The 13,141-nt window shown below is 32.4% G+C and overlaps 1 protein-coding gene and 1 pseudogene across 2 annotated transcripts; both read left to right on the top strand.

Moving 5' to 3' along the window:
• Positions 1-1,429: 1,429 nt before the first annotated feature.
• Positions 1,430-4,602, top strand: LOC125814278 (purine permease 1-like; annotated as a pseudogene). Its single transcript, XR_007442114.1, has 2 exons — positions 1,430-2,152; positions 4,013-4,602. The product of XR_007442114.1 is annotated as a purine permease 1-like (transcript).
• A 3,962-nt stretch (positions 4,603-8,564) lies between these two features.
• LOC125814307 (purine permease 3-like) lies at positions 8,565-9,979 on the top strand. Its single transcript, XM_049493778.1, has 2 exons — positions 8,565-9,273; positions 9,626-9,979. The coding sequence occupies exons 1-2, from the start codon at positions 8,569-8,571 to the stop codon at positions 9,977-9,979; spliced, it is 1,059 nt and encodes a 352-aa protein (XP_049349735.1). The 5' UTR covers positions 8,565-8,568.
• The last annotated feature ends 3,162 nt before the right edge of the window (positions 9,980-13,141 follow it).

Genomic DNA, 13,141 nt, shown 5'->3' with positions numbered 1-13,141 from the left:
CAACTAATTAATGACAATAGCTCAATTGCAGCTAAATATGTATTTTTAGCGGTAATTAGCACTCTTTGTATATGTCACTAAAACCTTTAGCGACATTGGATTTAATGCCACTTAACAAATGCCGTAAGTATTTTAGCACTTTTATTAATGTGTCTATTTATTGTCGTTAAAAGTTATTTTTGTTGTAGTGTTTAGAACAAGTCGAATGTTTAGTCTAATGGTTGAGAGGCTGCAAAAATCCCTTGAGGTCGTGAGTTCAAGCCCAACCCTTAGGGGTCGTTTGGTAGGAAGTATTAGGAGAAATAGTACATGTATTATGTATCGTATTAATTAGTACTATGTTTGGTAGAATTTTTGGACCTAAGTATAACTAATCCAGGATACCTTCCATTTGGTGGTATTAGTAATCATTGGATTTAATACCATGAGATTATCTATGTAAAGAAAAAAATATCCCTAAAATCATTTTATTTATTTTCTTGATTTTATATTTTATATTTGTACTAGTAAATTTATTTAACTAAATTAGCTTACAATTTTTATTGGAGTGTTGTTTGTTGATAAATAAATGCAATACATATCAATATAATATTTAAAATGTGAGTTGTTTAACATTTACTAATTGAAAATGTGAATATATCACCACATGACGTTTGTGATCTTAATTGAATATATTATTTGTTGATTTATATGTGGTTTCTAATTATTTGTATTTTAAACCATTTATAAATTGCATATATTAAAACTACAACTTGCAATTTTTATGTATAAATGTAGATGATTTATTTAATTTTACTATTGTTTACCGTCTTTTTGATTTTAAAGTAGATGGTCTATCTATTCTAAATTGAATATTAACGTTTTTAAGTGATTAATTTATTAAGATGACAAGTATTTACCCTTAAATAATTCAAGTGAGAAAATAGCAAACATGACAACAAAATTGTTCTTCTCCTAGCTAGTTAGAAAGCCATAGAAAAATAATATTGTCCGTCAATTATCTACCTTATCCCGATTACATAAATAAAAAATCTCATAATAATTAAGGGTATAATTGAAAAGAAGTTTTTTGTAGAGTTGTAATTCAAACACAAGATAAGTTGGGAAACAATGAACCAAACAGTTGATAAAAAATATACCATGCATTACTAAATCCAACACTACTAATTCTTGTATTACTAATCTCTGCATTACTAATTCATGCATTATTTATTTTTCTACCAAACGACCCCTTTAATGCAAAAAAAAACATCAAGTTCACTAATCTATCATAGAAAATGAAGCAAGAGGAAAGATACAGGAGATTTAAACTGTTGCTTAAACGGCATTTTAACGTGGGTTGGGGAATATTTAGAATTGTTATAAATAGTTAACCATGGAGATTTCCAATTATACATCTACCATAAAGCAAAATAAACAAGTAGCAAAATAAACAAGTAGCAAAATAAGAAACCCAAAAATCGAAAATGAAGAAGCTTATCTTCCTAATTTTCAACATAATTATGCTTTCAATCGGCAATTGCGGTGGTCCTTTAATCTCTCGACTCTATTTCATTCATGGCGGCCAACGAATTTGGATACCCAGCGTATTACAAACTGTTGGTTGTCCAATTATTCTCATCCCTCTAGCCATAGCCTATTTCCAACGCCGGAAAATTCAAGGACCCGAGGCTAAAATTGTCTTTATCACACGGCAAGAGTTCATCGCATCTGCCGGCGTCGGAATCATCGTCGGTCTCGATAGTTACTTAAACTCATGGGGACCCGCGAAATTACCCGTTTCAACTTCGCTCTAATCAACGCGACTCAACTTGCGTTCACTGCGCTTTTTGCTGTGCTTATAGTTAAACAGAAATTGACAGCGTATTCGACGAATTCCGTCGTTTTGCTTATCGCCGGAGCTGCGACTTTAGCTCTCCGGGCGAACGGTGACCGGCCGGCCGGCGAGTCCACGAAGGATTATATGTTGGGGTTTGTGATGACGTTTATCGGTGCGGTGTTATATGGATTGATGTTGCCGTTAATTGAGTTGATTTATATGAAGGCGAAGCAAGCTGTTACTTACACTACAGTATTGGAGATTCAGATGGTTTTGGGTATTTCTGCTACTGTTTTTTGCACCATTGGAATGATTATCAACAAGGATTTCCAGGTACATATACTTTTCTTCACTGAATTCAATTCTAACAAAGGCTTTTTAAATTTCTGCAGCAAATCCAATTTCAGATAAAACATAATTTTCTTATCTGATTTTGAAACTCACAAGGTTAAAACCATTTTTCAATTGTCACCGAACGAATCTTAAATTTTAACTTTATAAAATTTAAATTTAGATTAACAATTTTAAATAATATTTACTAAATTATAAGTAATACTCAATTCTAAAATAAAAATCGATCAAATCCGCACTATCTCTATCTACTCTGTCCTGTTTTTGTTAATAGTGTGATCCATCCGCTAGAATAAGTACACCAATCATAATCTTCCACCTGTCTTGCCTTTTTGAATATTGACACGGTAGGTCCTTCGTTAATTAATCGTTTTAAAAATGCAGGTTTAAAAAAAAACAATTCATTTATTGTAACAGAAAAATAATATTTATTTCTTTGTTTTTAAAAAAATGAAAATGTTTTTAACTACATAATCAATTTCTTCATTTCACATATCTATAAACTCGAGTAGAATTACCACAAATCACAACTCTTTTGAATAAAAGAAGATTTAAAAAAATCAGTAAAAAGTATACATAAATTTAAACTAATCAAAATTTAATAGGAATATTAAAAGAAAAACTAAAAACAAAAAGAAAGAAAAGTCTACCAACGGAGTAATTGTTTTGCCCATGTTCTGACTGGCCAGCCCCTTCGCCCCCCCCCCCCCCCGCCCCCCCACACCACACACACACACTTCTAGCTGTCAATATTTATTTTTTCCGTCCGTACATTAAATAACGATAGAGCCTCCTATATTTTTTTTGAAAGTTATATGACAATTGACAAGCTTTATTATAAGATACAATTCTTCTAGTATTAATATGATGAAAGTATATTTTAAAAATTTATATAATTTAACTCCTAAAATATAAAATCTGACAAGTTAGGCATAATAATAAACTTATTCACGCACGTTAGAGGAGAAAAAGAGAAAGAGAGACTTTTTTTTTTTTACGTCTACTTTTGTAGTAGATATTATTATTTTTCGGGTCATAATCACATTCCTTACAAACTTTTGTAGAAAACAAATCTTACACTTGAAAAGGAAAAACTATTTTTGATAAAGCTAATATTTTTACCATTATTGTGACTCATTTCTAATGTCTAAACTTGTTGCTTTCCTTTCATATCAATTATTTGTCCTCTGGCGCAATTATTTTAGAAAATGACATCGACCTACCGTACCGCGTTACTTCTAAAATTGGATATGTTTACATCACACTGAAGATTTCATCTTCTTTAGGAAACTAATTAAAATGGAAGAAAATTAATAAGAGTTGCAAAATTTTATTTCTAAAGCTAATCTTTTTGTTCAATGTAATTTCATTTGCATTATTAACGTCATATTTAGGATTTTTAAAACATAGGTGCACCACTAATTTCTTTAGGTAAATTACTCTAACATTCAACCACATGCATTATTTGGGCGCCATTTTTTGAACATGAATGCCAGTAGATAATATTAAATCAATTTTAAGAAATTTGTATATAAAATATCCGATTTACCAAAGAGATTATAAATACACTGTAAATTAAGCTATTAATCGGCTCTTGTTTGCATACAATCAAGATGCGCATCTAATTTCTAAGAGAAAGTAATAAATAAGAGAACAAATTCATTTGGTTTGTGCTTTCTGTTCAGACAAAGGAAAAGAACGAATTTTCCCTCTATTCTTTACTCTCTTCAAAAAAAAAAAAAAAAAAAAAAAAAAATTCTATGCTTTTCCATATATAAAGAGAATTTATTCAACTTGGATCAGAAAGAATCAATAACAATAACGACTTAATTATTTTGACAGGCGATTCCAAGGGAAGCAAGTCAATATGCAATTGGAGAATCTAAGTATTATATGGTACTAGTATTGTGTGCCGTTATTTGGCAATTCGCCCTCATGGGGTTAGTCGGAGTTATTTTTTATTCTTCCTCTTTACTCTCTGGAATTATAGGCGCTTTTTTACTTCCTGTTACCGAAGTTTTGGCTGTAATTTTGTTCCACGAAAAATTTCAAGCCGAAAAAGGAATAGCTATTTTTCTAGCTCTATGGGGATTTGTTTCATATTTTTATGGTGAATATGAACAAGGGAAGAAGGAAAAGAAGATGAAGTTAAAGAAAAGTGAGAGTCAAATATCTCAACAATTAGATATGGGCCAAACAGGCGCAGGACATGTTGTGTAGCAAATTTAATGTAATGGCCAAATAATGCATGTACTATTTTATTTTGTTCTACTTGTATGAAAATTAATTAATCATTAGGTGCAAATTTCTGTTCTTCATTTAAAAGATGTGACTAGAATTTATTGGTTACCCCACAACTACTCAATAGACCCTGTTTAATAATCCCTCAAATTGTTGATGAAGGGATTATTATGAAAGAATGAAGTTTATCCCTCATAGTATAATATAATCCAATAAGCTGTTTATATTATGCATATAAGTCAAGTTTATTTTTTTGCTACTTCATTTGTTTATCCGAAAAAACAATGCAAATTAAACGGCAGGTCACGTCAAAGACAGGAATTAAAATGCACCATAAATTATATCTACCCATTTGTCTTTCTCAATTATCGAACCGCTTAACACTTGTTGAAATTAATTAAAGTTAATTGTGAGGTAGGTATCTTAATTAGGCATTAGTCAATCTACACATTTTTAATACCTCAACTTTAACGACTATTGCCAATCTCTGATTGTAGTTTCACCATCAAATTAGTGGAAAATCGAAAGATTTTAAATCTTTATAAAGAAGATTAGTTTGTTAAATTGTTCATATGTTGGATCACTTGAATATGTGAAATATGAAACCATTTCACATTAACTACAAAAAAAAAAAAAAAAGAGTAGCTTATGTAGTTTAAGTTGTAGTGATTTAACAAGAAACTATCAACCGAGCGTATATATAATAGTAAAGTAATACGTATATATTTTGGAGGGTTGAGGGGGATTTAACCACAAGTTTACTGATTAAAAAACAAAACAATAACTAAAAAAATTGATTTACTTGAGAATTACTCAAAGAAAGTTTTCCTTCATACATGCTTTAGGGTGTGTTTGATAGGGAGGAAAACGTTTGTCTATTTTTCCGTGTTTGACAGGTCAAAATATTTTGAAAATATTTTTTCAAGGAAAATGTCTTCCATAATAGAAGTAGGAAAAATAAGTTTCAGAAGTGACATTATATTTTCTAAGTTCATTGTTTCCTCTCCATCCACCTTCTTTATCCCACCCCCGCCAGCCCGAACCTTGCTCCCCACCCATCTCATTATTCTCATCCTTATAGTGTTTTGTTAGCTAGATCACATATAAAGGCTATTGAGATGTAACATATTTTGCTTACTTAGTAAACACTAGAAAATACTTTATTTGTTCCCTTTAATTACTTGTCCACTTTGGACTTTACATATTTTTTTAAAAATAATGACATGTATTTTACCATAATACTCAGATAATTAATTAGTGTTTACTTAGTCTTAGGTCTTGATAAATTATTTGAGCAATAAGTATTTGATGTTGAAGGTAAAATATGAAGATTTTTTTTTTAATATGTTAAAATTGACAAGTAAAAGATAGAACGTTAAATACTTCATATGGTCCTTAATATTGTGAGGGAAAACCCATTAAATGATGGTCCAAAGAGGTGGATATCCGGATTCAAATAACTTGAAAACTCTATCTCTTACATTGTGTCAAAACACAATAAGATCAATTGAACCAAAACCACTTAATCAATATGCAAATTCTAGATATGTTGTTTTCTCCCACTGGGATAACTAAATCTAACAAATATTATATTTCATAGGGTCATAATATTAATATAATTTTTCTGTACACACATTTACATTTACTTTAGATTCAACGCGTGGTACGTTCATTTTCATTAGGTCAACTCAATTAATATCAGCAATTTGTCCAAAGTCAAATAAGTGAACAACACTTAAAAAGTTTAAGTGTAGTACCTTTCAGAAAATAGCGGGTGTGCACGATGCACAATTATGACAATGTGAGGTCTCTATCTTATCATTTGTATAGTTAAATCGTTAAGGCAATAGTCTAAGTCAAAAATTTCGTTAAAGATATTCAAACATTAAAGAACAAATAATTTTTATATCATCAATATGAATATATGCAGCAAATGTACAAAAAAACGATAAATAGCTATACTAAAAATGAATTTTTCTTTTTTTTAATCCAGACCTATTGACAAGTATCTTGTCACTCGGATAAAACCAACATTTCCTACGAAAAAAGTATCAACCCAAAAGTCGACCTTAAACAATTTTTTTTTTTTAAAAAAAAACAGAAAGGTTTCCATTCAACTCAATATTATATTTGAACACATATAATAAGGTTATAGATTTACCTACATATATCAAAAGAATATGCAAGTTATTTAGTGAAAAATTAGTTGGGCTCAAATGTTTTGGGTTCTGTTGGGCAATGTTATTGGGTCTGCTTCCTAAACCAGGTCTCTTAATTGATTAATTTGAAGGTGTTTTCTTTAAAATTCAATATATTATATTTTCACATTATCATTTTATCCTAAGGGGTCATTTGGTTGATGCTTAGAGTATAGAGATTAGTTAGGAATGATTTAATTATTTAATCTTCTATCTTACGTAAAATAATACATAAATTGATATAGTATACATGTTTTAATATTGTTGGATTGTAAACTAGCAATCAAATGCCGCACTTGTGTGTTGAGTTTTATATTTGACTCACATGTAAATTCCTTTTTATTTGTTTTAAATTTCTTGTCTAGTCATACACTTTCACATAAACGAGGAAGGTGAAATAATATATACTCCACATTTTAATGGGAAACTTCACAAATAGACAATTTGAGGACCCTTATTTAAGACATAGCCGAATTCATAAATTATTGTAACTTTAGCCTTTTTTGAAGTTAACGTCAGACTCGTGAATTTATAGTTTTGAAAATTTTCTGACATGCTGCATAAATTCAAACTTGGACATTTATGCATGAAAAAATAATGTGTTAAATGATTCTTTGTATATCCTTAATAATTTTGAATTCCTAATTAGTTGTGTAAGTTTGCAGGGTTATAAAAACAGACTTTGATGCTAATCCATGACGCTAAATTAATTGCATTAGTATGTGAAAAAGGGAAAATCATGCTAAATCAGAATTGGTACTATTGTAAATTGTAACAATAATTACATGAGCCTCATCATGGTCTAATTCTACAAAGAAAAATAATAAAAAAATAAAGTGAATGGTCTTGTTGCTTATGAAGAAAACAAATGAGACAACAAGACAAGTCCTACTTATGACTGAACAGTCGAGTGATAAAAAATTTAGAGAACAAGCAGCTAATGCCAGAACCGTTGTGTCATTGTAAACAATGTTCGAGGTCGAGTCAGGGGTGGCTCAAAGTAATTGGAGGTCTAAAGCGAAATTTTAATTTGAGGCCTAAAATATAAATAAACTTCGTATACGTATTTATTCAAAAAATATTTTTCTTACACTATTTAGAGAAAAATATTAGTATTTAATATTATTTTTTCAGTTATCGATTTTAGGTAAGATTTTATCAACTCAGTATTGAAAAACATCCTTTCAGTGAGGTGATAATAATATGAATTGTTAATATAATTCTATAAGTAAAGTTGACAAATATTAAATAAAGATAAGAGTAGAACCATAGAATCTGCTACAAGAAGATGATGCCTTGATTTACCACATTTCTATATGTTTGTTGTAATGCTTGAAACAAAATAAAAAAGAATTTGTAATGCTCTTTGCTCAACCCTCTTCACTATTAATTCTTATTTTTAACAAATGACAACATATGTTAAACTGAGTAAAATAATATTTTTTTTAAAAAAATATACTTTTTATCATAAATAATCAATTTTTTCTATAAAAAATTTAACACATAATTTATTTTTGAAAAAAATTTGGGGGCCCAAGGCATAAGCCTTATTTTACAAAGGGAAGAGCCGTCCCTGGGTCGAATCAGAATTTGAAATTTATGAATTTAAAATTTAATTTTCTTTAAGTTAAAAGTTCTAAAGTGTAATAATTTATGCAAACTCGATAAATTTCTCAAGTGAAATATAGAATTTCAAACAAAGTTTATGACTCATAAACTATATTCTAGCTCCGTCTCCTAATGATACCAAAACGACTTTGCCCTGTTCAATGACGAATCCCTCAATCATTTACTTATCCTCACAATTATTTATTATTCTACTTGGATTTGGATTTTTCACTTCCTCCAACCCAATTCACCTATTTTTTATTACAAAAATTTCATATACAGTTAAATATTTTCACATAAATCGAGACGAAAAAAATCAATCAATATAGATAAAGTTCAAGAAAATTGGAAATGGATAATCAAAGCAGCAGATGGAGAAAATTTATACTTGTACTCAATTGTATCACTCTTGGCATAGGCTATTGTGGTGGCCCTTTAATCTCACGTCTCTATTTCCTCCACGGTGGCCAAAGAATTTGGCTTTCGAGTTGGCTAGCATGCATTGGATGGCCAATTATTCTCATTGTTCTCATCATCCCTTATTTTTTCCGTCTAAAAACTCAGGGCTCTAATACCAACTTTTTCTGTATAACTCGTCAGGAGTTCACATCATCAGCCGCGTTAGGCATTCTAGTTGGCCTAGCTGGTTATCTTTACGCGTGGGGACCCGCAAAACTCCCTGTTTCTACTTCAACCGTTATTTATGCAGCACAACTCGGATTTACCGTGGTATTTGCTTTTCTTATAGTAAAGCAGAAATTGACTGCGTATTCGGTGAATGCGGTTGTTTTATTGATAGTTGGAGCGGGAACTTTAGCGCTACGAGCGGAGAGTGATCGACCAGAAGGGGAATCAACTAAACAATATGTTTTGGGGTTTGTAATGACACTTTTGGCTGCTGCTTCAACAGGGCTTGCTCTGCCTCTACTTGAGTTGATTTACATCAAGGCTAAAAAAAATGTAACTTACATTATGATTTTGGAGATTCAGATGATACTTAACATTTTTGGTTCTACTTTTTGCACTGTTGGAATGATTGTAAACAAGGATTTTCAGGTAAATATATGCATCCCTCTTTTTTGTTAATTAAATTAAGAATGTGTTTTGTATGAGAGAAATATTTTCAATTTTTCATGTTCGGTTGATCAACAGAGATAGGCATGACCAAATGAGTATGTGTTACTGTTACTATTACAAGTCAAAATGTTTCTAACAAAAATGGTTCTTAATTTACCTACCATAAAAACAATAACAATAACAAACAAAGGAAGAATTGTCTAGTGAACTATATATATATCCACAAGAAAAATAAATAAATACTTCATTTCACCCATCAATTATTACCTTTCCCTAATGAATTTCTACTGAACATGAAGTGTTTTGGTAACTCTGATTGCAATTTTTGCAGGCGATTTCGAGGGAGGCAAGCCAATTTGAGCTAGGAAAAGCTAAATATTATTTGGTGCTAGTATGGAGTGCTATTATTTGGCAATTTTCGACACTAGGAATCGTTGGAGTAGTCCAATATGGTTCATCATTGCTGTGTGGAATTTTAATTGCTTTGTTACTTCCACTCACAGAATTATTAGGTTTAATTTTATATCATGAAACGTTTCAAGTTACAAAGGGGCTTGCCATATTCCTCTCTCTTTGGGGATTTGTTTCATACTTCTATGGTGAAATGAAACAAAGCAAGAAGAATAAGAAGAAAGAGGAGAATCCAATTCCCCAAACAGAAATGGTTCAAACCTCACCTGTCTGATCTCTTTGTAATTTAAGTATGTAATTTTATTTTATATGATGTTTTAAATAATTTCTACTTTCATGATAGTTACTAGTGTGTATCGGACAAATTTACTATTTAATTTTTCTAGTCAACAACAACAACATACCCAGTGAAATCCCACTAGGTGGGGTCTGGGGAGGGTAGAGTGTACGCAGACCTTGCCACTACCTCGTAGAGGTAGAGAGGCTGTTTCCAAGAGACCCTCAGCTCAAGTACATCAAATCCAAGTAAAAGGCGAGGAAACAGTGTATAAAACATAACATCTAGTAATAAAGATAGTATATAATCAACAAAGAAGACAGTAACATCAATAAAACAATGAGAGAAGTGAAACGCAGTAAACAACAAAAGGCTATAGGTATCACAGACAGGAACTGCAAGTGCAAGGCTAGGACTACTACAAACGCTAACAACCCATACCCTTGCAAGGGAGGACAACACGCTAGCCCTACTAACCTTCAACCTTAATACGCGACCTCCACTCCTTCCTATCTAGAGTCATGTCTTCAGTAATGCAAAACTGAGCCAAGTCCTGTCTAATCACCTCTCCCCAATACTTCTTAGGCCTACCTCTACCCCTCCGCGTACCCTCTACAACCAGCCCCTCACACCTCCTCACTGGGGCGTCTGCGCACCGTCGCTTCACATGTCCAAACCATCTCAGTCTCGCTTCCCTCAGCTTGTCCACCACAGAGGCCACTCCCACCTTCTCCCGGATAACTTCATTCCTAATCTTATCACTCCTAGTGTGCCCACACATCCATCTCAACATCCTCATCTCCGCAACATGCATTTTCTGAACATGTGAGTTCTTGACTGGCCAACACTCTGCTCCATACAACAAGGCCGGTCTAACTACCACTCTGTAAAACTTACTTTTAAGTCTAGGTGGAATTTTCTTATCACACAAGACTCCAGAGGCAAGCCTCCATTTCGGCCAAGCAACCCCAATGCGATGTGTGACATCATCATCGATGTCGCCACTTCCTTGGATTACAGACCCAAGATACTTAAAACTTTCTTTCTTAGGAATGATCTGTGTGGTAAGTCTCACATCCACATCTGCCTCATCCAACGTATCACTGAATTTGCACCCCAAATATTCTGTTTTGGTCCTACTCAACCTGAACCCTTTAGACTCCAGCGTTTGTCTCCACACCTCCAACCTCGCATTAACTCTGTCCTGCGTCTCATCAATCAGTACTATGTCATCCGCAAATAACATACACCATGGGACCCTCTCCTGAATAGACCGTGTCAACTCGTCCATCACCAAAGCAAATAGAAAAGGGCTAAGGACTGATCCTTGGTGCAGCCCCATCTCAACTGGGAAATGTTCCGAGTCACCTCCAACCGTTCTAACCCGAGTCTTGGCTCCACCGTACATGTCCTTTATCGCCCTAATATAAATAATTTTTTTTTATTTTTTTTGATATATGAAATTTATATACATTATGTCAAAAATGGTGGTTTTGTTGGAGCAGCCCATCAGGCTTTTGTTGGACTCAGTGATGACTGACTCATGATCCTTTCACTGCATAGAACGAAAGTTATTCGTTGCTCTGTGAAACCTGCCTCACGCAGTCCACCCCATTTTAGGAGCCAAGCGGCCCATGCATTCGCTTGGGCTCCATGGCCCAACTCTATGCGTGGATAGGGCAGGTCAGAGAATATAGCCCACAAAGTCCAACCTTCTGGATTAGCCCAACATTCCACCACATTAATGCCCTCACTCAAGTTACAAGCCCACGTTATGAAGCTCGGCGAATAGTGTTCTTTTCTAATTACTTATAAATAGGAAATATCAATCTTTCTTTGTCGATGTGGGACAACCTATTTTCTTATTATTATACAATGTACCATTAATTGTGAAAACTTAAGGTAATTAGGACTTGATTAAACTCTAGATCTATGGACTAAACAAGTGTTAAAAGATCACTAAAGACGCAGAATTTCGCCCAATTTTATGTATGCCCTAGTGTTGGAGTTAATAGAAGGAAGGCCGAAACGATGATTTATCATGGGATGATATTTAAATACCCTTACAGATGAACTCTCTCTTAATAGAAGTTAAAATGATTATTTGGATCAAAAACATGTTTTATTGATTAAAAAATAGGTTTAGTCCATTGTTAAAAAAGTATATATATATATATATATATATATATATATATATATATATATTACCTTAAAAGCATAAACTCCTAACTTGAATGTTAAATTACTACAATATCCCTAACTTAGGTTGTGACTTTTTCGATGAGTTGTGACATTTCTTATAAGTTGTGACTTTTTTCGAAGGATTGTGATTTTTCGATGAGTTGTGACTTTTCCAAAGAATTGTGACTTTTTCAATAAGTTGTGACTTTCCCAAAGGGTTGTAATTACTCAAAAGGTCATGACTTTTCCGATAAGACACAAAAAATATTTGTTCATACCATCCTTTGTTGACTATAAATAGAAGGGTTTCCTCTCATTTTTTTCAACCACAATTTTTTTTAATCTTCTACTCTTCTTCTTCTTCTTCTTCTTCTTACGTTTTAAAATATTTCGTGTGATGTATTATCATTGAGTGAGTTCGAATAAGGTTGGAAGTGATGCCTTTTCTCTTAGTATATGTTGATTATTGTCGAGTTTGTGAGTGGAAAGAAAGATTTCTTTTTGGTGAAACACAAAATGTAAATTTTTTGTCGGTGTATTACTTGTGCCATTAGTTGTATGATAGTCTGGTGCTGCCTTTTCTGCAATAATTTTTTCATATCAAAATTAAATCAGTTTCTAATAGTGGTCCATTTGTAGCTTGCTAGGTGCATGGTTGTGGTGTTAACTCCCCTTTGATGATATGCTTCAATGTTCTTCCAACAATAGAAGAATGAAGCAAAAAAAGAGAAATTTTATCTTGAGGATTACAGGAAATGTATCTGTCCTTTTCCTTCACTCAATATTTCTCTGGTGTCTTTACGTTGCATTTTGTACCTTCACATTTTCTCTTCTTTTTTAACAGTTTGTGAAGGAACACATCGTCATTATTATTGTCAAAATGCGGTTGTCTTTACTTCTCATTTTGATAGGGATCTTTAATGTTTGAGTGAACTGCTTTGTTTATTTTCCTCAAAGTTGTTGACTGATGAACTTCTC

Source organism: Solanum verrucosum, unplaced genomic scaffold (genome assembly GCF_900185275.1).
Source record: "Solanum verrucosum unplaced genomic scaffold, falcon-dt-bn FXZP01000230.1, whole genome shotgun sequence".
Taxonomy (NCBI): Eukaryota; Viridiplantae; Streptophyta; class Magnoliopsida; order Solanales; family Solanaceae; genus Solanum; species Solanum verrucosum.
This window is presented reverse-complemented; position numbering and strand designations above follow the sequence as displayed.

Coding starts and splice junctions, on each gene's coding strand:
- LOC125814307 (XM_049493778.1), top strand. CDS start 8,569: ATGGATAATCAAAGCAGCAGATGGAGAAAATTTATACTTGTACTCAAT. Junction 9,274..9,625: donor TTGTAAACAAGGATTTTCAG/GTAAATATATGC, acceptor CAATTTTTGCAG/GCGATTTCGAGGGAGGCAAG.